At 44.5% G+C, this 24,228-nt stretch overlaps 1 protein-coding gene across 2 annotated transcripts in view; it reads right to left on the bottom strand.

The window, feature by feature from the left end:
- Nucleotides 1-6,353: 6,353 nt before the first annotated feature.
- The window catches only part of ZFHX3 (zinc finger homeobox 3), a 94,815-nt gene continuing 76,940 nt past the window's right edge, over nucleotides 6,354-24,228 (bottom strand). Inside the window, exons 5-10 of one of the 2 annotated variants that reach the window (XM_063945467.1) lie at nucleotides 22,071-22,187; nucleotides 21,722-21,846; nucleotides 21,407-21,607; nucleotides 18,604-18,709; nucleotides 13,001-18,475; nucleotides 6,354-9,371 (exon numbers count right to left, since the gene is read on the bottom strand). In XM_063945467.1, coding sequence (XP_063801537.1) covers nucleotides 7,837-9,371; nucleotides 13,001-18,475; nucleotides 18,604-18,709; nucleotides 21,407-21,607; nucleotides 21,722-21,846; nucleotides 22,071-22,187 — 7,559 coding nt within the window. In that variant the 3' untranslated portion in view covers nucleotides 6,354-7,836. The remainder of the gene's footprint in view (nucleotides 9,372-13,000; nucleotides 18,476-18,603; nucleotides 18,710-21,406; nucleotides 21,608-21,721; nucleotides 21,847-22,070; nucleotides 22,188-24,228) is intronic. The other variant, XM_063945468.1, reaches the window with a different exon arrangement.

Raw genomic sequence — 24,228 nt, 5'->3', positions numbered from 1 at the left:
GACACTGGAGTCAGAATCCGTGTCGATATCTGTGTCAACAATTTGGGATAGTGGGCGCTTCTGAGACCCTGACGGCCTCTGCGACATAGGATCAGGCATGGGCTTGATCCAACCTTTTATGCAAGGAAGTAACATTATCATCCACATATCCATCCAACCGGGTGTCGGCGGCGACCCCACATTCATTTGTTCCCGCTCTGTTTCCACATAGCCTTCCTCGTCAAACATGCCGACACAAGCGTACCGACACACCACACACACAGGGGATGCTCTATTTGAAGACAGTTCCCCCACAAGGCCTTTTGGAGAGACAGAGAGTATGCCAGCACACACCCCAGCACTATATGTCCCAGGAATCACACAGTAACTTAGTGTTAACCCAGTAGCTGCTGTATATACTGTTTTTGCGCCAAATTTATGTGCCCCCCCTCTTTTTACCCTCTTCTACCGTGATTCTGCAGGGGAGAGCCTGGAGAGCTTCCTCTCAGCGGAGCTGTGGAGAGAAAATGGCGCTGGTGAGTGCTGAGGAAGAAGCCCCGCCCCCTCAGCGGCGGGCTTCTGTCCCGTGTTTCTGTGTAAAAATATGGCGGGGGCCCATGCATATATACAGTGCCCAACCGTATATATGCCCACTTTTGCCAAGAGGTCTCTAATTGCTGCTCAGGCCCCCCCCCCCCTGCACTCTACAGTGACCAGAGTATGTGGGTTTAGTGTGGGAGCAATGGCGCACAGCTGCAGTGCTGTGGGCTACCTCATATGAAGACTGGAGTCTTCTGCCGCCGATTTCGAAGTCTTCTTGCTTCTGTCACCAGCTTCCGTCTTCCGGCTCTGCGAGGGGGGCAGCGGCGCGGCTCTGGGATCGGACGACCAAGGGTGCGATCCTGTGTACGATCCCTCTGGAGCTAATGGTGTCCAGTAGCCTAAGAAGCAGGACCTATCTTCAGTGAGTAGGGCTGCTTCTCTCCCCTCAGTCCCACGCTGCAGAGAGTCTGTTGCCAGCAGATCTCTCTGAAAATAAAAAACCTAACAAAATACTTTCTTTTTAGCAAGCTCAGGAGAGCTCACTAAGTAGCACCCAGCTCGTCCGGGCACAGATTCAAACTGAGGTCTGGAGGAGGGACAGAGGGAGGAGCCAGAGCACAGCAGTATCCAAATTCTTTCTTAAAGTGCCCTGTCTCCTGCGGAGCCCGTCTATTCCCCATGGACCTTACGGAGTCCCCAGCATCCACTAGGACGTTAGAGAAAACTGTAATAGTGGATCCTTACATGTATGCTTACTTTTGTAAGACGTGTTCACTACGCATGAAGGTTTCTTTAACGATCCTTAGACACTCCTCATACATATAGTTATGCAATAATGTCCCTCGTACCGAATGAAAAGCCAAAGATAAACTCCAATTAGGACAAAGACACTCTTATTTTTAGAGTATTAAAGCTGGAGATGCCCATTCTAGAGCTTGCCAATCTCCAAGCAGCTCATGTGGAAGTTATCAAAATATTATCTGCAATGGAGTTCGGGAAAGTAGAAGGGCGCATGAGTAACAAAGCAACAAGAGGGTCATCAGGACAAAAGGCCTGTGCCTAGACGGTGCTGGCGAAATGTTCAGTCTCATAAATCCAATCCACAGCATAGCGGTAATTCGCAGCCAACATGTAACTTAAGATAGGGAAGGTTGATGCCCCCCAATTTTGGGGACTTATACAATTTAAATAAGAGATATCCTAGGTTTTTTATTCGCCCAGATGAACCCACTGAAGGCCCTGTTCAGAATAGTCAAATCTGCGTCCGACAACAACAAGGGTAACATTTGCATGGGATATAACAATCTTGGGAAGGTGATCATTTTAATCAAGTGACAACTTTCAAGGTAAGAGAGAGGTAAGTGCTTCCAGGCCTGGAAATCAGCTAATGTGCAGGTAATGAGTCGCGGGAAATTTGAGTTGTATAGGTCAGAGGGGTTGGCAGGTATTTGAAGACCCAGGTATGTTATCTTTTGGTCTGCCCAGCGGAAGGGAAATTGAATATTCCAACCATGGGATGCCATAGGATGTAGGGCTAACGCTTCTGTTTTAGATTTGTTAATCAAAAACCCAGAGACGGACTCAAAAACCGCCAGTAGACGTAAAATATCTGGAAAAGCTATGTGAGGATTCGAGAAATATAACAATAAGTCATCGACATAAGCAGAGACTTTAAGATGGTGAGATCCAATTATAATCCCTTGCCAGGTGTCAGTCAGATGGCAATGTCTAATAAATGGATCTAAGGCGAGGTTAAAAAGGAGTGGGGACAGTGGGCAACCCTGTCTGGTGCCCCTGTGCAAATTAAAGGTATTCGTATTCATCCCATTCACAGTAAGGAATGCCAGTGCATCTTTTTTAACACACCTCCGGAGCAAGTCTGATTTTTCCTAAAATCAGGGCTGGATCAGGCCTTGTGGGGTATATTGTATATTAGATTTAAACTAATAGTTTAATAATGCCTGGGTACGATTTGTCACTCCATCTAACTGAGAGAACTATTTTATAAAGGTTTCTTGCAGTGGAACAAAGACAACAACTTAATCAAATCTATTATTTGTCACAAGCAAGAATAGCAGCAGTCTCTATACTACTTACACACTGGGACAGAACTCAGAAGTACTGTGTGTGTGTGTGTCTCTCTCTCTAGACCCGAATTCCCTCGTTAGATAACAGATTAAACAGGACCCAGACACCCATGTAGGGAGGAGGAGAAGCTGGACTCCCTGGGCTACTTACAGCTCTCTGCGCCCTTCTATCTCTCCTCTTGGCAGGAAGCTTCGTCTGTACTGTAGCTCATAAAACCTGATACGCCTGTTGCTCTCCCTGCACTGCATACTGTCCTGCTCACAATATGGCTGCCAGGTTCTGCTGCCGCACAAGAGGGAGAAGTAGTGATGTCAGTGTGTTCTGGCTGGGGGGCCCTGACAGTGGGGGGCCCAGGGTACAGTATCCCCTGCATCCCCCCCTTAATCTGGCTATGCCACAAATCTTAATTTTTAGGGGGGAAAAAAATCACAGAGGCTTGCTCAGGCACCCCAGCAGCACCACCCTTCCAGAGGACTAATTAAGCAATTTGAGGTTTTCAATTAGCTTAGTCAGTCAGTAACTACTCACCTTTCTGAAGCAGTGTCTCCTCAATCCAGCGTCGGGACCCAGGTCTTCTGCAGCAGCGGTGAGTGTAAAGTGTGTGTGACCCCCGTGTGTGTGTGTATATTTCCCCTGGGAAGCCTCAGAGTGTCCCAGTAATCCCGTTCCCATGGTAAGGTGGAAGGGAGACTACCGGAAAGTATCTTTATTTTATTTTTCCATGTGCTGCAGGTATTCAGCACTGAAAACCCAGCAACCATTTTCTTTTTTTTAATTGGATACTGTGGGTATCTGAAGCGCACATACCCGCTGTAATCCAAAATTGGGTGTGAGGTACTCAAGGTTTTTTTTTTAGCTCGCTAAACCTCGTGCCCAATTGAATTCCGCCCTTCGTGTGCCCTGAGGACAGAGGTTGGGAAACACTGGATTATAAATTCATATCTAAACAGCCCATAATTCTGCAGTGGGAATGACTATATACAATGAGACCATGGAAAACAGAGTGGTCAGTCTTCCCGTATTTGCTCATCCCAGCAAAAATTCATCCCAAAAAATAATCCGATTGGATACTGAACAGGGAAACTGCAGAGAGCTAAACAGCTACATTCTGGGCTCAAAATGCATCAGCCAACATTGTCAGTGAAACCGCCCATGACTCGAACATCAGAAGACGACTGAAAAAGGCACGTTTTTCATGGAAGGGAAGCCACAAGAAACCCTGATTTACAGAAACTAAACACTGCTGTATGGCCAAGGGTTTGAAGGCTGCATCCAACAAAAATATACAGTAGATTTCTGGACAAACTAGACCAACATGGTGTCATTAGGCGTAGATTTACTGAAGCTTCTAAAAATGAAAAGTGGAGATGTTCCCCACCGCAACCAGACATCACTTCACTATTGCAATACAAAACAATTATAGAATCTGAGTGAGCTGCTCATAAAAAATAAAAAAACACCCTCAAATATCAATTCACTTGAGCAATACTTTAAAGACAACGAGTCGTGTTTTCAGGATTTCCGGCTGTGGAGCAGGTGGAATAATTACTGACCCAACAAAACCGATTGCCTGTTCATGATTAAAGCTTTCCATACAACGTGGTGGTACTTGAGAACTGGAGTTGAGAAACACTGTTTTCATGAGCAGTGGGCTTAAATGCAATTAAAAATGCAAAAAAAAACCCCCCCCAAAAAAAAAAACCACACACACCAACAAGAACAAATGCCTACAAAAAAACGTACAAGTTATTGCAGCAAATCGGGTTCCACAAATATTAAATCATGTGTTACACTTCATGGTTCATATGTTGCTTTGTTTGATTATAAGTTTATAATAATTTATTTTTTAATTTACATTATTTGCTTTTAAAGAACAGGTGGTACACAAAGGAAAAAAATAGGCTAAAGGGTATGAAATGGGGGAAACCGGCACAGAGCAGCTACCCCAACTTAAGGCATAAGGGGCCATGCTCTGAAAAGAGAAATTTTCTATTGAGAATAATGGGGACTACGGTCTGTTTAAGGGATTTCTTAAATCACAGGCAAAATGAAACCATACGGATCCCTAAATAAATTCATGCAATCAACTGCAGTGATACAGTGCATATAGTAGATGAAAGTCTCTGCAGTTATGGTGTATACAAATACCTAATAAATCCACGGACAAAATATCTCGTCAGTTCCTTTAAGACATTTAACTCTGTACCTCAGACATGTTAGTAACTGTGGGGTTCTGTCTGTAGAGGACGAATAGCCATTTTTTTGGGCTAGGGGGGTGGGGTATTGGCTACAACAGAACCTGACAGGCAGCCGCTTTGTTCTATAGGGCTACTCAGAACTTTGATAAGTGACTGATCTGCGACAATCGCTACGACTTTGTACACCGGTCGCGGTCTCGATACATATCCACGCAGCTGCAGCATTTACAGATTTTCGCTGTATACACATTCACAGCTGTGATGGCAGTTGTGTACATCTCTGAATCAGGCACAATCATGTACTTACACAATTTCTCTCTATTCATTAAACTGAACTGAGTGAGTTTACAGATATCATACCTTACGCAGATCTGCATAATGAAGCTGGGTTGGTTTTAAATTGACCTAGAGACATTCTGTTGTGATTCACCCATAAGATCTTATTTGTGTGAGTTTTTCTTACTGTTGCTGCATGGAGGAGAGCCTCAGTGGATCACACACTTTTGTGCCCCCTAAACATTCAAGAAAACAAGCAAACTCTGCAGTACCGAGCGGCAGTCACATGACCACATACCGTACCGATCCCTGTGGATTGGTTTAGCTGAACCAGAAAGTTTGTTACCTGCTAATGTACACGACCTGTGATTGGCAACAGGCTACTGGCGGTCCACAAACAACCCAGCAGGCCTTCCCAGTGGCTCCCAGCTCAATGCCTTCGCTCTGACTTATCTTGTGCCGTCATAAACCAGATAGTTTAAGAAAAAATTGAGTTAAAGGGTAATGTGCAGGCTTTTTACAGATTGCAGGGCCACACATGAAACACTTATTCAAATATCCCATCACTCCTCTAAGCGCTCATATGTTTTTTGTCTCTAGCTGCTTATGAGTAAAACCATTCAAGTAAGTGGCTGAGTATATCTGATGCTTCGTTAGCAGCTTCAGTGTATGTATGCATCATCAGTCTTCCTTAACGACTCAGGTTTTTTGTTTTGTTTTTTAAACTGAATGAGAAGACACCAGAGCCACAGGTACTACAAAGCTTTCACCATCACTTTGGTACACACACTTTGAGATAGATCACTACACCATTGTGCAAGGACACGTGCCAGTAATTAGTGAACGCTCATGTCACGTGCCTTAAGTTACAACCATAAGGAGGAATGTTCTCAAGCTAAGAGTAAGGTATGTGTTAGCGTTGCCTTTTTCTCCATCACCTGTACGCCAGTGTTTCAACCATTGTTATATCAACCTTTTGCACCTGTCCACCTTAAGAACTGTACCTTTTACCGGTGACCTTTTGACTATGTCAACCATATGGTGTCGACCTACTGACAGTCTATCAAGACAGTGTAGATTCATCATCCCGGATACCCTGTACGTCTCGGTATGATCTTGTTACCTGAAAACAGGATCATATACAGTGTAAATGCAGTGTGGCCCTCTGAAAATTGGCAATTGCAAAAATTTGCAGCAGATCCTTATATGACCCATAGGTGGCCCCACACAGTGCGCCAGACGTACAAACACTACAAGTCAAACAAAGCCTTCCGCGCCAACAAACAAGGGAGGCTTCTCTTTGGATTTTATTTAAAGCATCAGTTTTCATTCAAAAAGAAATTAAATGTGTGTGCACACGTCTGTGTGTGACAATGTATCTATGCATACATATACACACACTCATGTATACATACACATACAAATGGTTATTTTTTTTTTTTTTACTTTTTTCTTTTCTTTTTTTAACAGAACAGACCTCTGTCTATTGACATGAAACAGAGTAAACAGGTAACACTGGGGTTGGGAAAAGTGTGCAGATTACAAACACCAAACAACAGGGAATATTACACCTTTATCAGCAAACCCTCTTTTCCCAAATCCTAACATCAGGTTTTGTCGCGTGTTAGCTCATCGGGTCAAGGGAAGTGCCTGTAACACGCTATGTACAGCGCTGCTAATGCAGGCTATGAAGAGCTGTGTGCCCCATTGGGAAAAAGTAAAATGCAAATAAAATTCATTAATTAGCAGTGAACGATCCCTGCTGGTAAGAGCTGAGTGATCTTAAAAATATATTAAAAAAAATATATATATATAATAAAAAATAATAAAAATAAAATAAAAAAAATAAAAAAAACAGGGAGAAGGGAGTCTTTTGGTTAAAGAGCTAAAGGTTAGGTTGGTTTACAATGTGGCAGGTGGGGCGAGCTGACCCACAACAAACGTCAATATGAGAAACGTCATTTGGACACAAAAAGTACACAAAAGGATCTCATCCACGTCTGAAAACTGTCTTGAATCAATGGCCTCATCTACAAGAAATACAGAAAGTCTGTTCATTACTCTTTAAAGTATATATATATATATATATATTTTTTTTTTTTCAGTTGTGGTTTCCGGATGTGGAAATTATAAAGTATGAATGCCACCCAACAATTATTGTCCCATGGGAGGCAACTTTTTTTTTCTCAACCCAGTCCTGAAACTTTTTTCTGCCCGGTTAAGTTAGCAATTACTTAAAAAACAAAATAAAAAAAAATAAAAAATTATTGAACAAAAAACAAACTAAAATAAAATAAAATAAATACATATATACACACACATATATATCCCTAGTCATATATATGTATATATAAAATTCCAAGACCAGAGTCAGAACACGGTGTGAACATTTGACCTGAGAATAACAATAATTCCATTGGTTTCTTCTTAACAAAGCCATCCTAAGTGAGCAGAGAAGGGCTGTCACCGCTGGGTGACCAAACTCCACAAAAGGGGACGAAGAGGAGTTGGAACCCAGTTCCCTGTGTAAGGGGCCCAATGTGACAGTAGGCAGAGGGGAAGACAGGGCGGTGGGGCAGGTGCAGGAATGAAGAAATTCATACTGGGGGAGGGAGGGGTTCCTCTGTTTTTTTTGGTTAGAAGCTTTGGAATTTGCAGTATTTGTTTGTGAAATTGGTTTGTTATTTATCTTTTTATTATTTAAAATTCATATTTATTATTATTTTTCATCATCATCGTCCATCTCCGAAGTCTAAAGTCGTAAAGAACCCACTCCCACAGCAGTTCGAGAGCCTTCCTCGTGACAGCTTGGGTTCTCAGGAGCGCCTACTGGACTTCCCACCCTGTCAGACTTTTGGCTGAGGTCAGAGTCAGACTCCTCAGAGAAACCGTCTGTTGGAAAGGAGGTTGCAACCCCTGAGGTGCTGCACGGGCTTGAGGTAACTGTTGAGGATGAGGAGAGTGTGGGGAGAGGAGGAGGTGGTTTTCTGGGGGTACTGTGAGACCAAGTCTTTGTGGAGGCATGAGGAGAAGCAGAGGGGGAAGGGGGTGAGAGGCTGGCTTTGGAGTCAGCAGCAGACTGAGAGGTAGATGCGGTGTCAGGATTGGGGAAGCAGGCAGAGTGAGGTAATATACTAGGGTGCTCTTTGGCATTTCTTGCTGTTCTTTTGATTGTTCTGTGTTTGTGCAAGGGTGACTCCAGGTGTTGACGCAGAGCATCGCCCCCACACAGAGTGGCCTCACAGCCTAAGCAGCGGTAGGAGCCACTGATGTCACCAGTGGGGACGCATGTCACTAACTCTTGCAGGTTCACCACAGATTGGCCAAAGAAGCAGAGGGACTTCAGGTGGCTGATAGCCGCCTCCTCGCTGCTGAAGCTCAGCTCACACTTCCGGCAGACCAACTTGTACTGCACCTTTGGGACTATAAGTGGATCCAATAGACAGTCCGCACCTTGGTTTTCCACTTCTTGCTGTTCAGGGGGCTTGTTGGAGTGAGATACCTCAAGGGCTGCGGGATTCTTTTCTTCCAGCTTGGGGGAGTCTTTGGCAGGGTCTTTGTCGGAAGGGGAAATAAGGGAAGGTGTAGGGGTTTGGCTTGCTTTGGGCTGTTGCTGCTGCAGTCTTTGATGATGATGGTGGTGGTGATGGTGGTGATGCTGCTGCTGCTTTTGCTGCTGCAATTGGAGTTGCCGCTGCTGTTGCTGGAGGGCTTCCTGTAAGCTCTGCTGGTACTGCTGATACTGCTGAAGCAAAGAGCCTGGCGAAAGCCCCATCAAAGCTTGGGAGATAGCGGGGTTGTACGGTAACAGGCTTTCCATTCCGTACATCGGCTGCAGGTAACCACCTGGCAAAGTCCCAGGAATCTGAGCACTGTAGTAGGGAGAGAAGCCAGGAACAAAGTAAGGAAGAAACTGACTAGTGAGCAGGGCTGATGGATCGGACGTCAGAGCTGCTTGCAAAGCTTGAAGCTGAGATGGATCCACCACATACTCCATGCCCGGCATTGAGCTGGAGGTGGACGCTGCATTTCCTCCTTTCTCTTTTTTGGGCACTGGAGAGGGATCCCCCTTGCCTTTCCCCCTTTCCTTCTCTTTCATCTTCTCATTATCTTTTTCCTTCTGCAACTCTTGTGTCTGGAGCCCAGGTGACGAGTAGGTTTGTGAAGCGGTCATAGGACTTTGTGATTTAGGTGGCTGTTTATTTGGTTGTCCAGAAGTGGGGAGGCCAGGGGAGGGAACTGTAGTGTTGGACACTCCCATCGCGTTGGATTTTGGAGAACTTAAAGCTAAAACGAAATCACAGAAAATGAAAAATAAATCACAGATTAATAATACTGAAGAAGGCAGGGTTAATTTAATGTCAATGTGGACAGAAAAACACATACACCAAATAGTGTCCGTGTATATGTATGCATGCGTGTGTATACCTTAAGTAGCCACAAACTAGTGGAATTAGATCAGGGAGCAAGGTGCAGCTTGGATGTGTGAAGAAACAGAAATGTTCATTCATCTCTAAATAATTTGGCCGGGGGAATCTTCTGCTTCCATTAGGGAGATGGTATAATAGAGAACAGAAGAGCACATGGACACCCCATACCTCCTATCATTTAGTAAAATCATTTTCTGCTTTACAATGAATGACTAATGAGACCACTAAAGATGGAAAAGGGTGAAGTAGTAAAGTCTTCAAACTGTTGCCCAGGCAGATGCAACAACATCACAGTGGAGGAGGGATAGAAGGGTTCAAATGCACACAGGCCACTTACGTGAAAACTAAGACCCCAAATCCCATTTGTTTTTCTGCCATGAATGCAATAATGCCAGGATCTGTATTACACTACAGTCAATAAACCCTTTAAAATAATTATATAAAATACTTAAACCTACAAAACGCACAGTAATTAGATCTACTGTTAGCGAAGTGCCACGTGGAACAAAACCATATTTAAAGCCTTTATTAAAGAGTTAGTAAAGCCAAATTTGGACAAAGCGTCAAAGCCAGAATTTGTATTATGCCTTGCTATTGTCTTAGGTAACAAATGCTCTATACAATCTGTAGATTGGTAGACAGACACAAAGGACAGGGGGAGCGCTTATAATTTGATCTTTTTGTCTTATATCAAATATCATTTGTGCCTGAAAAGCTTTGTGGCTGGCTGCCGGCTGTCTGAAAAGGAGAATGGAATTTACCTCCCTGAAACCATTTATGAAAATTTCAGATTTACCCCCCCAAATACAAAAAACAAAAAACAAAACAAAAAGAAATACTATAAAGTAGACAAATTAAGGCTAAAGAAAAAATATAACAAAACATTTACGCTTGCTTCTTATTTCCATGTTACAATTAACGGGGGGGGGGGGAGGGGGCTGTATTCATAAATGAGGCTTCTTACTTTACTAAGATGTATGGGTGGGTATGTTCAATGACAGCATTTGTCGGATGTGAATTTAAAGGAATTTCTACATTTAGAATGACGCATCTTCGGCTGTACAAATAAGTCCTCAGTGCTAGGTGCTCAGGATTAGTATTTTTGTAGCAAAGGAATTCGTATAATTAGTATATGATTGCAGATAAAGAATAACAATGCATGGCATGGGTCACTCATTTTGGAACGCTCTTTTGCCTTTTTCCTCTGGATTGTGTACTTTATTCTCAATTTTAGGTCTTTGTTCACTTAAAGTATACTTAGCACTTAGGATTAGTGTTCTGGCGCAGGTAAGATGCAAATCAGTAGTGCACTAAACGGGGCTATTTGGCTTGATTAGAGGATAGGTTTATGTGGACACATCCATATATGCCTGAACAATGGTTGGGTAAAATTTAGTTTCACGCAAATACAGTTAGTATTTTATGCATATTAAAAAAGTAGTTCTACACATAGGGGTATATTCAATTAGGGTCGGATCCATTCAGTCATGCATTTGTCGGAATGGATCAGACAACCCCTATTCAATCTCATCTCAATTTGACTTTTAAAAAGTCAAATTGAGATGAGGGACCCAGAGGAGGAGGGGGGGTCAAGGGGAGGGGGGGGGCCGCGGGCAGACGGAGGAGAGCAGCGCTACAGTAGCGCTGCAGGAGGTTGTCTCACAGCCGCCAGACCTCACGGCAGTGTCCACCCGGCTCCAGCAAGCATGACTTCACTTGCTGGAGCCGGTTGGACGCTGCCGTGAGCGGCGCGGCTGTGAGACATCCTGCTGCAGCGCTGTAGCGCTTCTCTCCCCTGTATGCCATGCGGCTATCTCCCCCCCTCTGGGTCCCACATCTCAGTCCGACATTTTTTTATGTCGGACTGAGATGGTCGGAAACGGGGCCAAATCCTGTCGAATTTAGCCCTATTTCACTCAAAAGTACGTGAATCGGCAGCTATATCGCCGATTCACGTACTATTCGACAAGTCGAATTCCACGACTTGTCGAATAAAAACTGATGTGACTGAATAGGTCGAATCACTATTTGACCTTAAAAAGTCGAAAACTGCCATCTTTTCGACAGACGGCAGTTTTCGACCCTAATTGAATATACCCCATAGTGGGGTAATTCAGGGTTGTTAGCAAACCAACAAAGCAAACTTCAAATTTGTTAGCAAACCAAATAAGCACACTAATAGGCAAAATCATGTTGCACTGCAGGTGGGGCAGATATAAAAATGTGCAGAGAGATAGAGATTTAGATTTGAGTGGGGTGTATTCAAACTGAAACTAAACTGCAGTTGAAAAATAAAGCAGCCAGTATTTACCCTGCACAGAAACAATATAACCCACCCAAATCTAAATCTCTCTGCATATGTTACATCTGCCCCAGCTGCAGTGCAACATAGTTTTGCTAACAACCCTGAATTACCCCACTATGGGGTATATTCAATTAGGGTCGAAAACTGCTGTCTGTCGAAAAGATGGCAGTTTTCGACTTTTTAAGGTCAAATAGTGATTCAACCTATTCAGTCCCATCAGTTTTTATTCGACAAGTCGTGGAATTCGACTTGTCGAATACTGTAGTACGTGAATCGGCGATATAGCTGCCGATTCACGTACTATTCGACAAGTCGAATTCCACGACTTTCGACAGACGGCAGTTTTCGACCCTAATTGAATATACCCCATAGTGGGGTAATTCAGGGTTGTTAGCAAACCAACAAAGCAAACTGATGAGCAAAACTATGTTGCACTGCAGCTGGGGCAGATGTAACATATGCAGAGAGATTTAGATTTGGGTGGGATATATTGTTTCTGTGCAGGGTAAATACTGGCTGCTTTATTTTTCAACTGCAGTTTAGATTTCAGTTTGAACACACCACACCCAAATCTAAAGCTCTATCTCTCTGCACATTTTATATCTGCCCCACCTGCAGTGCAATATGATTTTGCCTATTAGTGTGCTTATTTGGTTTGCTAACAAATTTGAATAAGGCCTATAGAACCTTAATTCTCTAGAAATCATTGCCCACTAACATGAGTGGGCTATTTTGCAGTTTACACAGCTTAGGACATGGGGGGAGGGAGAAATGCAAACTTCAATATAAAAGAGCACCCCTAGTGGCCACATTATTAGGGGTTGCAAACATGACCAACTACTCAGTAATGCATACCAATAACTTTAGAACACCCTGGGCCATATGTACGAAGTGTCGGCAGGTTGGAGGTTAAAATTTAATGTGGTGCTAACATTCAGTGTTGAGGCCTGCATGCTTTACAGTGAATGTTAGTCCTGCTTTAAATTTTCAGCTCCAACCCACAGATAAGTAGCGGCTTGCAAAAACCACCGCTTCGTAAATATATATTTATTACTTAGCTATGCTCAGTATATTGAAATTGCAAATATTTGATCATATTTAAAAACAGAACTGACTTCGATATGTCACTATCCTAATACCAGAATTTTTTTTTCACTACCTGCCACTCATCTTGTGCTCACCTGTGTTAGTGGGAGGGAATCCTGGTAAAGATGGACTGCTGAGGCCTGGCAAAAGTACTGGAGAGATACCTTGGATAGCTGGGTAGGGTGTTGGAAGATTGAGTGCTTGTAAGGGAGGGCTATCAAACACACCCTGTTGTTGTGGGGTCAGACCCAGAACCTCATTGGCCTTTTTGATACGATCCATCTCTTGTTGGGCCATAAGCTGACGAACAGTGGCTGGATCAAAGTACTCTTTCTCCTTGTCCAACTGGCTTCCTATAGCATCCTTAACTTTGGAGATATGCTGCAGGGAGAAGATATGATCCCGCACAGACAGACGTGCGCTATATTTGATGCCACACAAAGTGCACTCTGTTTTGGGTCCCTCATAGTTTGTTTGGTTTATTCCGAAGTGCTTGGCCATGCTTAGTTTGGACTTCTTGTCTTTTGCCCGGGCATTCTGAAACCAGACCTGGACAACTCTCTTTGGCAGTCCGATATCATTGCCCAGGACTTCACACTCCAGCATGGTTGGAGTTCTGTAATCATTAAAACAAGATTTGAGAACTTTCAGTTGAAGGTTTGTCATTTGAGTTCGAAACCGCTTTTGACCAGGTCGTTCTCCACTGTCACCGGACCTGCCCGCTGATCCACTTGCACCTGGGCTAGGAGAGCAAGGGTCTGCAAGACTGGAAGTTTCACTATAATCAATTATGTTTTCATTTTCATACTCTTTACTGTAAAAACTTTGGGCAGGGCTTACCAATCCAGAAGACATTTGGTCCTCATATTCAGACATTGCCATCACTGTAGACTTTGGCATGCCTTCACTGGTTACGGATGCAGATTTGGTTTCAGCTATGTTACCCGTTGTACTGTCATTGTCTGCATTTCCTTCATCTCCTGTTGTGGTGTCAGTTATAGCAGTATTCACTGAGGAGCAGTCATCATTATCCAACTTAACCTGATCAAAACTCAAGTTGACAGATGACATAGAAGGGCTTTCAAAGTCTTCCATTCCTTCAACTTTAATAGATGATGGACTGAGCAGTGTACGTGGAGAGAGATCCATGCATTTGCTCACCGGGGAAAGGGAAATACATTGTCCATCACTGCTACTCTGTGGTAAGCTATGAAAGGCAGTAGTGTCAAAAAAGTCTCCTTTCAACTGGATCCCTCCGTCACAGTCGACAAGCATTGCTGATAAACTCATATTATACCCAGCTCTCTTTGCTTCGTGCCAGTGACGGGATCGTATGTGAGCTTCCAGAGCAGTTTTTGCCTTAAACAGAGCTCTGCAAAAGGGGCAACGTCTGTGAGCTTGTGCTGGACCAACTGCTCTGAACTGCCCTTTTCTTTCCCGCGCTCGGGTGTTTTGAAACCAAACCTGAACTACTCTCTTCTTCAATCCTACCTCATGGGCAATATGATCCAGCATCTTGCGAGTTGGGTTAGAATCTAGCAGGTATTTCTGGTACAAAACCTCCAGTTGCTCTGGTGTAATTGTGGTTCGTAATCGCTTGTCCCTTTGAGGTTCATCTCCACCTGTCCCGCTATCATTCTCGCCTGGACTTGCATTTGCCTTTTCCTCCAACTTTCTTTTCAGGGTATTCATTGTGGAAGATTGCGCTGAAGGTGAAGTAGCTGAACCAGTTGGCATCTGAGAGAGTCCTCCAGATAGAAGCTGGCTTGCTATTAGTGGATTACTTGGGTCAAAAAGCATGAAGGACATATCCATTGGTCTATCTAAAAACTGCGGATGGATAAACTGATTTTGAGCACTAAGAAAATGGAGTTGTTGATGTTCCTGCCAATGTTCAAATGAGGGGAAAGCTAATTTGCACTGATCACATTGATAGGGAATTAGCTGAGGAGGCAAGCTGGTCAACGGCTGCGGAGTCGATGAGTGAAGAGGCTTCATAGGATGATGTGGGATCTGGGCTGCATTGGGACTTGACTGAGTCATGGAACAGTGGGAGGATTGTGGCTGTGTGGATGGAGACGAATGAGGTGGAAGTTTTTGGGGCGTAGCACTACCTTTTTGTTCCAAATGGTCTTGCTGTGGAGGTTGTGACTGTGTGGACTGAGGCTGCTGCGGCTCTTGCTTTGGTTGTGGTTCTTGTGTTTGGTTTTGCTGCATCCTTGGAAATTCGAAATGCTTTGGTTTATCGTCATGGGTATCGTCTGTCTTTGAACTATAAATTGTAGATTCTTCCAGGTCTACCATATGTTGAGTTAAAAGCGCGCAGGCCGTATTTGTAGAAGTTGAAGCTGCAGTGCTAAATGACTGATAGGGCATAGGAGTGCTGCATGTTGAACTAGAAGGTGTAAGTAAATCAGTGGCATCCATGGAGTCTTCATTTTGGCTGTAATCATGTATATCTTCATCCTCATCTTTGTAGCATAGCTTTTTCTGATGCTTAATAAGGTCAAAGATCCGCTGAAAGACCAAATTACACTTTTTGCACTGGTAGTTTAAGTTACTCGTACGAATATACCGATCGTTAGTCAGTTCACGACGCTCACATTCCTTGCCATCTCCTTGATTCTCATAGTTCTTTCGTGCTTTCTGGCGAGCATTCTGGAACCAGACTACAATGACTCGTGTAGGAAGGTTGAGGAGATTCGATAACTGTTCAAATTCATCATCCTTTGGATAAGCATTGGCATCAAAAAAATCCTGAAGAACTCGAAGCTGGTAGTCAGTAAAGCGCGTCCTGGAAGACCTCTTACTTCCCCAGTATTCATGCTTTTGAGGCTCGGGTGATGGAGGTCTGGAATCCATCTTCAGTTCTTCCAAACTAGTAATGGGTGGGTTATTAAAATTGTAAGGGGAATCTTTGTTGCGTTGACGCTCTTTAAAAAGGGTGTTTCTAAACCAGTGCTTAATAACTTTTTGAGGCAAACCAGACTTATCAGCCATTTCCTTAATCTGTTCCTCACTTGGGGAATTATTAATATCAAAGTACTGTCGTAGCACCCTCAGTTGGTCATCGGTGATCCTAGTTCGTGGCCTTTTGTTCTGCTGTTGCAAGAGATTAGGATTTAGCTGATGTTGATACAACTGGGCCAAGTCAGCAGAAAGTGTGTCTACTGACCCCAACTGAGGGGGCAGCTGGCCTGGCATTGATTGTAAGGGCATGGTTTGCATCATGAGGGGTGAAAAAAGGGGCAGCTCCATTGGCATAGAAAGTTGAGCTAATGACACAGAGGTTTGTGCTGGTGAAATGCTGGGTGGGGTAAGAGGTGGAGCAGAAGTAGGAACTGTTGGTGTGATAGCTGGCTGAGGAGTTGCTGGAGGTGGTGGTGGAGGTGGGGGTGGAGGAGGAGGTGGAGGTGGAGGTGGCGGTGCCTCTGGTGTTTGGGGCCGCAATGGATAAAGTTTCTCATAGTGATCTCTGTATTGCTTCGCAAACTGCTCAAGCTGCTTAAAGGGTAAATAGCGTTGATGAACATGTTCCTGGTGGCTTTTTAAGATAAGGATATTCGAGAAAAGCTTCCCACACGAGCTGCATTCCAGCTTCTCCAAGCAATCTGTTTGTTCACTCTTCCCATTCTTTTTCTGGGATTTCTGTTTATTTTCATTGTACTGAATTACAAGCTCAAACCCAAAATTCTCAAGTAAAGCTTTGGTGGCATTACCTCGAGCATCTGACGCAATACGAGGTGGAAGCAAGAGAGCTTCAGAACCTGAACCAGATGCAAGCTCTTTCTTTTCTTTACACTTCACACCATCAGATACAGGTTCATTACTTGCAGTGGTTTCATCTACTCTCTCCAAAAACTCTCTTTCCTTTTTTAGTTCCTTGAAATTTTCTTTCACAGGTTTCTTTTGTTCGGGTGGTTGCAGAAGTGAGGAGTGGGTTTCAGACATACACATCTGGCTTTGTTGTTGTTGCTGCTGCTGGAGGAGATGGTGGTGGTGAGCATGAGCTTGTTGTGAAAATTGCAGAGGAGTCTTCATATCTTCCAACAAACTGGAAGTACTTCCGGTCAAGGTCAGCGTGCTGCTTGTCATGGGCAAACTGACTTCTGGGTTGAACTGGAATTCTGTACTAGGGATATAAAAAGGAAACAGCAGATGTTGCTGTTGCTGAAGCTGAAGTAATGTCTCTGTAGTCATGGGAAAGTGAGGGAGTAGAGTGGGGTTTAACAACTGGGATTGCAATATGGCAGCTTGCTGCTGGAGCTCTTGCTGAAAATGGGCTTGCACCTGGGCCTGGGCATGGGCCAATGACTGGGCTTGTTGCTGCTGCTGCTGTTGTTGCTGCTGCTGCTGCCGTGAAGCAATCATATCCGCCAATTTCTTACGATTTACTTCTTTATGCTCGGGATGGTAAGAAATGCCCCCAGCTGTAATCAGGTTGCTTGCACCCGTGTTGACTACCTGCTCAATGGATGCTTGGCTCGGGATACTGGTGCTTACGGCAGGAGTTACAGTGGTTGAGCAACTTGAAATTGTGGCGACATTGCTACTGACAGGGTTTGATGATGATGTAGAGGTGGCAGTGGTTGCTGATGCACAGGAACTGTTGGCACTTACTCCGCTGCTGCTACTACTACCGCCCGCTGCTTCCAGTTTTGCTGCACGGGCCTTGGTTTGGTGTAAAACAGACCTCATGTGGATTTCTAGAGTTGAGCTCTGGCTATATGCGACACTGCAGGTGTTACATTTAAATGGTTTATTATCGGGGCTGCTAGTGGGCTCAGGCTGCCCAGTAGTCGATTCTTGCAAAGCTCTTTTTAGTTTGTGCAGGTGAGAAACAGAATTGTAATGGACTAGCAGAATGTTTTTCTGAGTGAAGGACTCTTTGCATACAGTACACTTATAGGGTCGGGAGGGATCTAAAAACTTTTCCATAGTAAAATTTGGGCCCTTACGGAAAGGAAGAGCTCGCTTAGGTTCAGAACCAGAGTCCTCCTGCACAGACCCCGAATCGCTTCCAGTAGGACTCTGCTTATCTTCTAGGTCACTCTCATCCTCCTTTTCTTCGTCCACCAACATGCTTTGGTCATCCACCATTGAAGAATCGCCCACATTTGTAATGTCTCCATTTACCAGAAGCCCACTGTACAGTTGCTGGATGTCGGCCTCGCTTAGTTCCAGATGGCTGGTCTCCAGATGCTTCTTAAGAGCTTGGAATGTACGGAAGCTCCTCTGGCAAAGACAGCACATGGTGGCGGCGCGGATCACGTGGTACTGTGAATGCAACTGGAGTTTCTCAATGGTCTTGAAAGCTAAACTGCATTGGTTGCAGCGATACTTGTAAACATGGCGGTCGGAAACTGGCAACTGAGGGCGCTTATTGTGAATCTCATTGAAATGTGTTTGCAGCGCAGCAGAGGTTTTGAAAACTTGGTTACATCCCTTCTTCCAACACAAGAATCCAGAATCTTCTCTTGCAGAATTATTGTCACTAGCCGCTCTCTGTTCCATAGTCAAGTCCACTCCCTCGGGATTAGATGCGCTCTTGGACACTGCTTCAGCAGATTCTATATAGAAAAAATAAATAAAAGTCAATATAAATCATAGGGATGACTACCTGATGTATTTGCCCCCTTCTAGAACTTTCACTACATTTCCAAAGCTTTTTGGATTTTACAAACGGATAGCCTCCTACCTGAAAGCTTCTCTGTTGCTTCAGAAGCTGGTAGTGTTTTCTCCTGCTCTGGTGAACTCACTGGGAGGAACATACTGCTTGGCATGAGGATCTCTGGAGACGTTACCTGCAGGCAAGAAACAGGATTTTAAGAAGTGTCCCAGTCACCATCCCAAAGAGTCACTGAGAGTGTCCGCAGCTGCTCAAAGACCCCCCTCATTACTCCGGAGGTGGCATGCCATCATTATCAGGACACAATAAAAGAATAATCTTCTAATTAATATTTTTATTTTCGACAGAAACCAGACTATAATCACCAAGAGTGTTTTGTCACGAAGGGCTTGGAGAACACCCCCCCCCCCCCTGCCCCTTTTCCCCTCTTCCATCCTTAATCTACCAACACATATTAACACCCCTAATTAATACAGGCTGCTAAAGAGAAACATTTGGTTATGTTCCTGAGTGAAAGGAGCAGAACAAAAATGTGGGGAAAACGGTGAAAATTAAAAGTATTTAGATGGCAAAGGAAATGCAGGTAATACTCGTACCCCCCTCCCCAGAGGTGTGACTATAGGGACAGACAGAAAACTCTCTAAAACCACTTGTACACATCTCGTCAGAAACATTTATTCAAGCGTGATGATAGAGGAGATAACAGGAAACTATAGGTGCGTGCTACGTCACCATTCAACAGACAATTTCCCACTTCTGCTACAGCGGAGATCAGACCTGTATAAATTGTGATTATATTACATTTTTAAAGTGACTTATTTCACAGCTATTCCTAATTGTGCATGCAAATGTACATATAGGATTAAGAGGACAAGATTTTGTGCAGAAATGATTTTGAGAAATGAAACTATTACGATCATAAATGAATATCACATATGCTAGGTGAACTTATGTTTTATGCAATAACATAATCAAACAAGGGGAAACAAAGCCTTCTTGTCTGATCTTCTATGTGAGGGCATTACAGGAAGAGGCACGCAGGATCACAAGCATGGATGCACTCTCATTTAAAGGCAAGGGGAGGAAGACGTGTCCGCTAAATCCCCCACACCCAGCGAGAGCAAAGCTCTACGCATAGGCTCCGAGAATTCCAGCTCCACAAGACAGCTCTATAATTGTTTTCATACACTTTAATTAGAAAACCTCGCCTGGCCTTGAATAATAAGAGAAAGACTTCTGTACTTGAAAGGTTGAAGTCAATCAAGTGTGAATGACGGCAGACGAGGAGGTGAGCGGGAGACGTTGTCTGCTCTCCACTTTAATCATCTTTCCTGATTGGAATTCTGGCAGGTTTTGAGAAGTCTAATGTGTCTGCTACCTTTTCTGTGCCTCATCTCTTAAAATGCCTCCCGCATCAAATATCTAGTGACATTGCGCAACCCGCAAACAATGCGCCCGGCGTCCTATCCAATCAAATCTCAGCTTATAACGGTGCACCCACAAAGAGCACACCTGTAACCGAGCTCCTGTGTGCCTGTGTTCCCCAACACTCTATTTGCTCTGGCTGCTGTGTGCTTAATCTCACTTGTCCTGTATATCCTGCACAGCACGGCTCCTGAAACGCACAGCTGCTTGGCCAGATATGTAAATGCCATCATTAAGAGGAGAGCACTGCACAGCTCTGCGCCCACTGATCTCTGACTTGCGGGTCAGCAATGCAACGTGTCAGCTGGCTCTTTACTGGCTGCCCATCACGCAAGATAATTACATGCTAATTGTGTGAGGAAGCCCAGCTGACAGAACATGGCCACATTTTCAGAGGCTGTTTACACCATGCTGGCGTCGGAGAGGTGAAAGCTGGACTTGCAGGCCTGGCCTGTAACCCAGCTATTACTCTATGCATATTGCAATACAAAAAAAAAAAAAAAATACAAAAGGTGGGGGTCTGCGGAGTGAGCAGGAGATATTGAGAAAAGCGGCTGACAGTGAGGGGAGAGCTAAGGACACAGACAAAGAAAAAGAGGAAAGAGGTCAAGGGGAGGGTGGGGGGGCCTTCTGACTGTCAGCGAGGTCCAACATGCAAATCCCACACGTAGACAGACTGCAGATTTCCATTACAAAGAGCGCAAAGGTTGGAGAGAAAAACTCGTTAGCAAGGGGAGGATATTAAGGTCACTTTGCATTTACACCACCTAATTGGCAAACATGAGCCGAGCGGCTTCCACTTAAGGTCCCGGCAATTGTGTGCAAACGACAGCGGAGGCAAACACCAGAGGAGAAGGGGGGGCTCGGGTTGGGGGAGAAGGCCGAGACACAAGCGAGAAACGGCACTTGGCTAAATGAAGGCACAGGAAATTGTCAGGATAATGTAGTTGGCGCGTGTGAAGATATACGGGGTGTAGCAGTATAGTAGATCTGGTCAATGGAGTGATGTGACTACTTGCGAGTCTCCGTGAGGACGGAGTGCATGTAGAGAGTAATGCAGGATATGGAGCAGAATCAAAGCCCTGGTTGCCGTGGTAACAGACATGACACAGGGCAGGTTGCAGAGAACTGTCTGAGTTATTATTAGGGACATTACGTGAATGGCAGCAGCACATGCGCATAACGGTGCCGTAACCAATTACAATGACTCGGGATGGACTCTCCCTCGCATTCCGTATATTTACCCTACCACTTATTTATACACTTTTATTATTACGCAGCAAACCAAAAGGACTGTCAAATATTTCTACATAGCATAAACACTTATTTGGTAAAGATGGGCAGTTGTCCTGGCAAACACAGTAATTAGCAACATGTTTATTAAGAAATATATCCCACCGCTTCTATTCTTTAATTAAACCTGAAGGGAAGTAGCGCATCCGCTTACCGTGACAATAAGTTTGTCTACACAGTCCGGGGCCACGCTGTGCAAATGGGTGAGATGCAGCTGTAGGTGGATCTTGTTGTTCAGCATATCCTGGCACAGTGGGCATCGCAGCATGGGTTGCACAGAGTGCTGGGTCATGGCGTGGGCTCGCAGGCGGTTCACGTCTGTATTGCTGTACTTGCAGTACGGACACTGGTAGAGCTGAAAAGAGCAGATTGGTTAGTGTTGGGAGGAGATACCCGACATATTGCTGCTAGAGAAAGGAGGCGGTATGGCGGGGTCCTGGGAGCCGGGAAATAGAGCGGTGACCTCTACCTGCTCATTCTTCTTCTCCTCCGCGGACTTCGGTCGCTTGGCTGCAGGAGGCTCCGTGTTGGTGACTGATGAAAGCTTGGAGACCACAGAATCTGGTAAATCTTTCTCCGGGGAAACAGAAGATGCTGGGACAAAAATGAAATAACATTATTAAACAGATTCAGAGTGACCCCAACCGTTTTCGTTCCATATATGCAAATGAATAACCCATTAAGCGACGTCTAGTGCAGATTTCTATCAAACGTTTTCTATCAAGAGCAACATCCAATTCTTTCATTGGTTCTAGAGCACATGTACATTACACCTGGCCAACTGGAGGCCAAATATTTCTCACAGGATGTCTAGATACCTGGTGTGATACCTTGGCCCTTGTTTGAATCTGTTGCCCCCTCTGGCTCCTGGTCTTTTGGGACATCGTCTGGATCAGAAGCATCACAAGGTCCCTCAGCATCCTCGATTGGATCATCTGTAAAATAAAAAGGAAGAATGGGTAACGGAGAAGAAGAGTCCTAACATACACACACGCTTAGAAGCAGCCAGCAAAACTACTCTCTCATACAGCTGCCTCCTGAGCCGCTCTCCTGGAAGTTGTTATATTCCTGTCTAGGATTTCTCCTGGTCAAATAATGGAACAAAAACCTTGGTTAATTATGCGTGCAAAAGCATGTCACGTCATTCAGGCACAGAAGCGGCATGCATGCTTCTTCTATAGACGCCACCTGTAACTCAATATTTAATACATAGCATAACAGAGGAGACACTGAATTGTTCTTCAGAGAGAGTATACAATAAAGTTCCACTGCCTTATGGAAATCTAAAATAGGAACCGTTCTGATCAAGCACAACAATAAGCTAGATTCATTTCAGAAGTACAAAGGCATGATGGATGGTAATATTTCTTCTCAAAGCCTTTATAGCTGCAGAGCTGCAAATGAGCAGCAAAGTGGTTTCTTTATTGCACGGTTCTGTGATTTGCTCGTACACTCTCTGCTGGCCGCCTGGGTGCAGTTCCACATACGGGCTAGAGGTGTCATCCTCAGCATAGGGAGGTACAGAACAGGAGCATAGAGAAGACGCCAAGGAACCCAGAGACATGGGAGAGACTAAATGACTTCCTGGGTCATCATGTCTGGTCGTAAAGGAAACTCTGTGTTCCTCTTACTGCAAAATGCCAAGAGGACGAGTCTTCTCATGGCACATCTGTGAGATGATTAAGTAGGAAACACTATTGTTGTGCTATGCCCTGCTGATATGGGAACCAGTGCGTTAGAAGAGTGTATATGTACTGTAGTGCTCACTAAGGCTGTGCCGATGTACAGGTATGCAGATAAAGTAACACAGGAAGGACGTGCATAATAAACGGAACTCAGATTTCCTTAGCATTTAGTGTATGGAGTAGCAAGGTGTAATGTTTGCATACCTAGACGTGATGATCAATTACTGGGCAGGCAGGTCTGCGCATGCGGCCTTTGTACCCGGAGTATAAAATGGCTTTCCCTAGGCAGAGACATTGTGGCCCTGATTCTGAGGTCAGAGTAAAGCAAAAATGAACAAGTAGCCCGATTCCCTGTTCTACCGATCCGATCTGCTGATCGGGGGACATCGGCGAGCAATAGGGGAATAAGCAAAGTATGGAGTGTTAAAAATCCACAACTTTCCGATCCCCATCATTTCTTGGACAAAATCGGTGAACTAGGGTTCCCAACATGTTGGATTTCCCCTGCCTCCAAACCAGGCATCAACAAGAACTGGCAATTGCCCCAACACCTGCCTGATGTATGAGCCCCTATAACCTGTGCTCTGTGACAAACCATGTTGCAATGCATTTATGATATTTGTATGCAGGGTAAATGCTGGCTGCTTTTGCATGCTGGTCAGCTTTGTTACACTACAATTTAGACTTGAGTTTGGACACGCCCCTATCTCCCATCTAGTCTCTCTGCACAGGTTATGCCTGCCCCACCTGCAGTGCAGCATGGTTTTGCTTCACTCCCACCTCAAAATCAGGCCCTCTGCATGCCAGCAGCTACTAGCTATTAGAGTATCTCATGGTGAGAGTGAATCGCTCACTTCTACAAAACATAACCCATGTGCAAATTAGCATGAAAAATAGAAATTCAATACCAGTGGGACAATGAGAGACATGCATTAGAGTGCCTCCTCCTGCGGGGGAGGGGGCATAAACCCACCCAACATCACTAGAAATCATCCACATAATACCACAGGTGGAAAAAAAAATCCATATCCCTGTATGCCAGCATGTGTTAATAAGGCCTTTAAAAAACACATGTCACACCAACATACAGCTTTCTCTCAGATGTGTGGAGAGTGTGCATGCAAAACACACAGAGTTCCACTTTAACCCTAGTGACACCCAAAGTCCTCCGCACCCAGGACTTGTTCGCAGACGTGACCTGACCTTGGAAGCTAAAAAGGGGATAGGAAAACACATTATAAGAGACACCAAAAATACCCCATAATATAGAAAAATGGGTATTTCAGTGACA

The sequence above is a fragment of the Pseudophryne corroboree genome, chromosome 11 (genome assembly GCF_028390025.1).
Source record: "Pseudophryne corroboree isolate aPseCor3 chromosome 11, aPseCor3.hap2, whole genome shotgun sequence".
Classification (NCBI taxonomy): Eukaryota; Metazoa; Chordata; class Amphibia; order Anura; family Myobatrachidae; genus Pseudophryne; species Pseudophryne corroboree.
The sequence above is the reverse complement of the archived record's forward strand: the minus strand, read 5'-3'. Positions and strand labels throughout refer to the sequence as shown.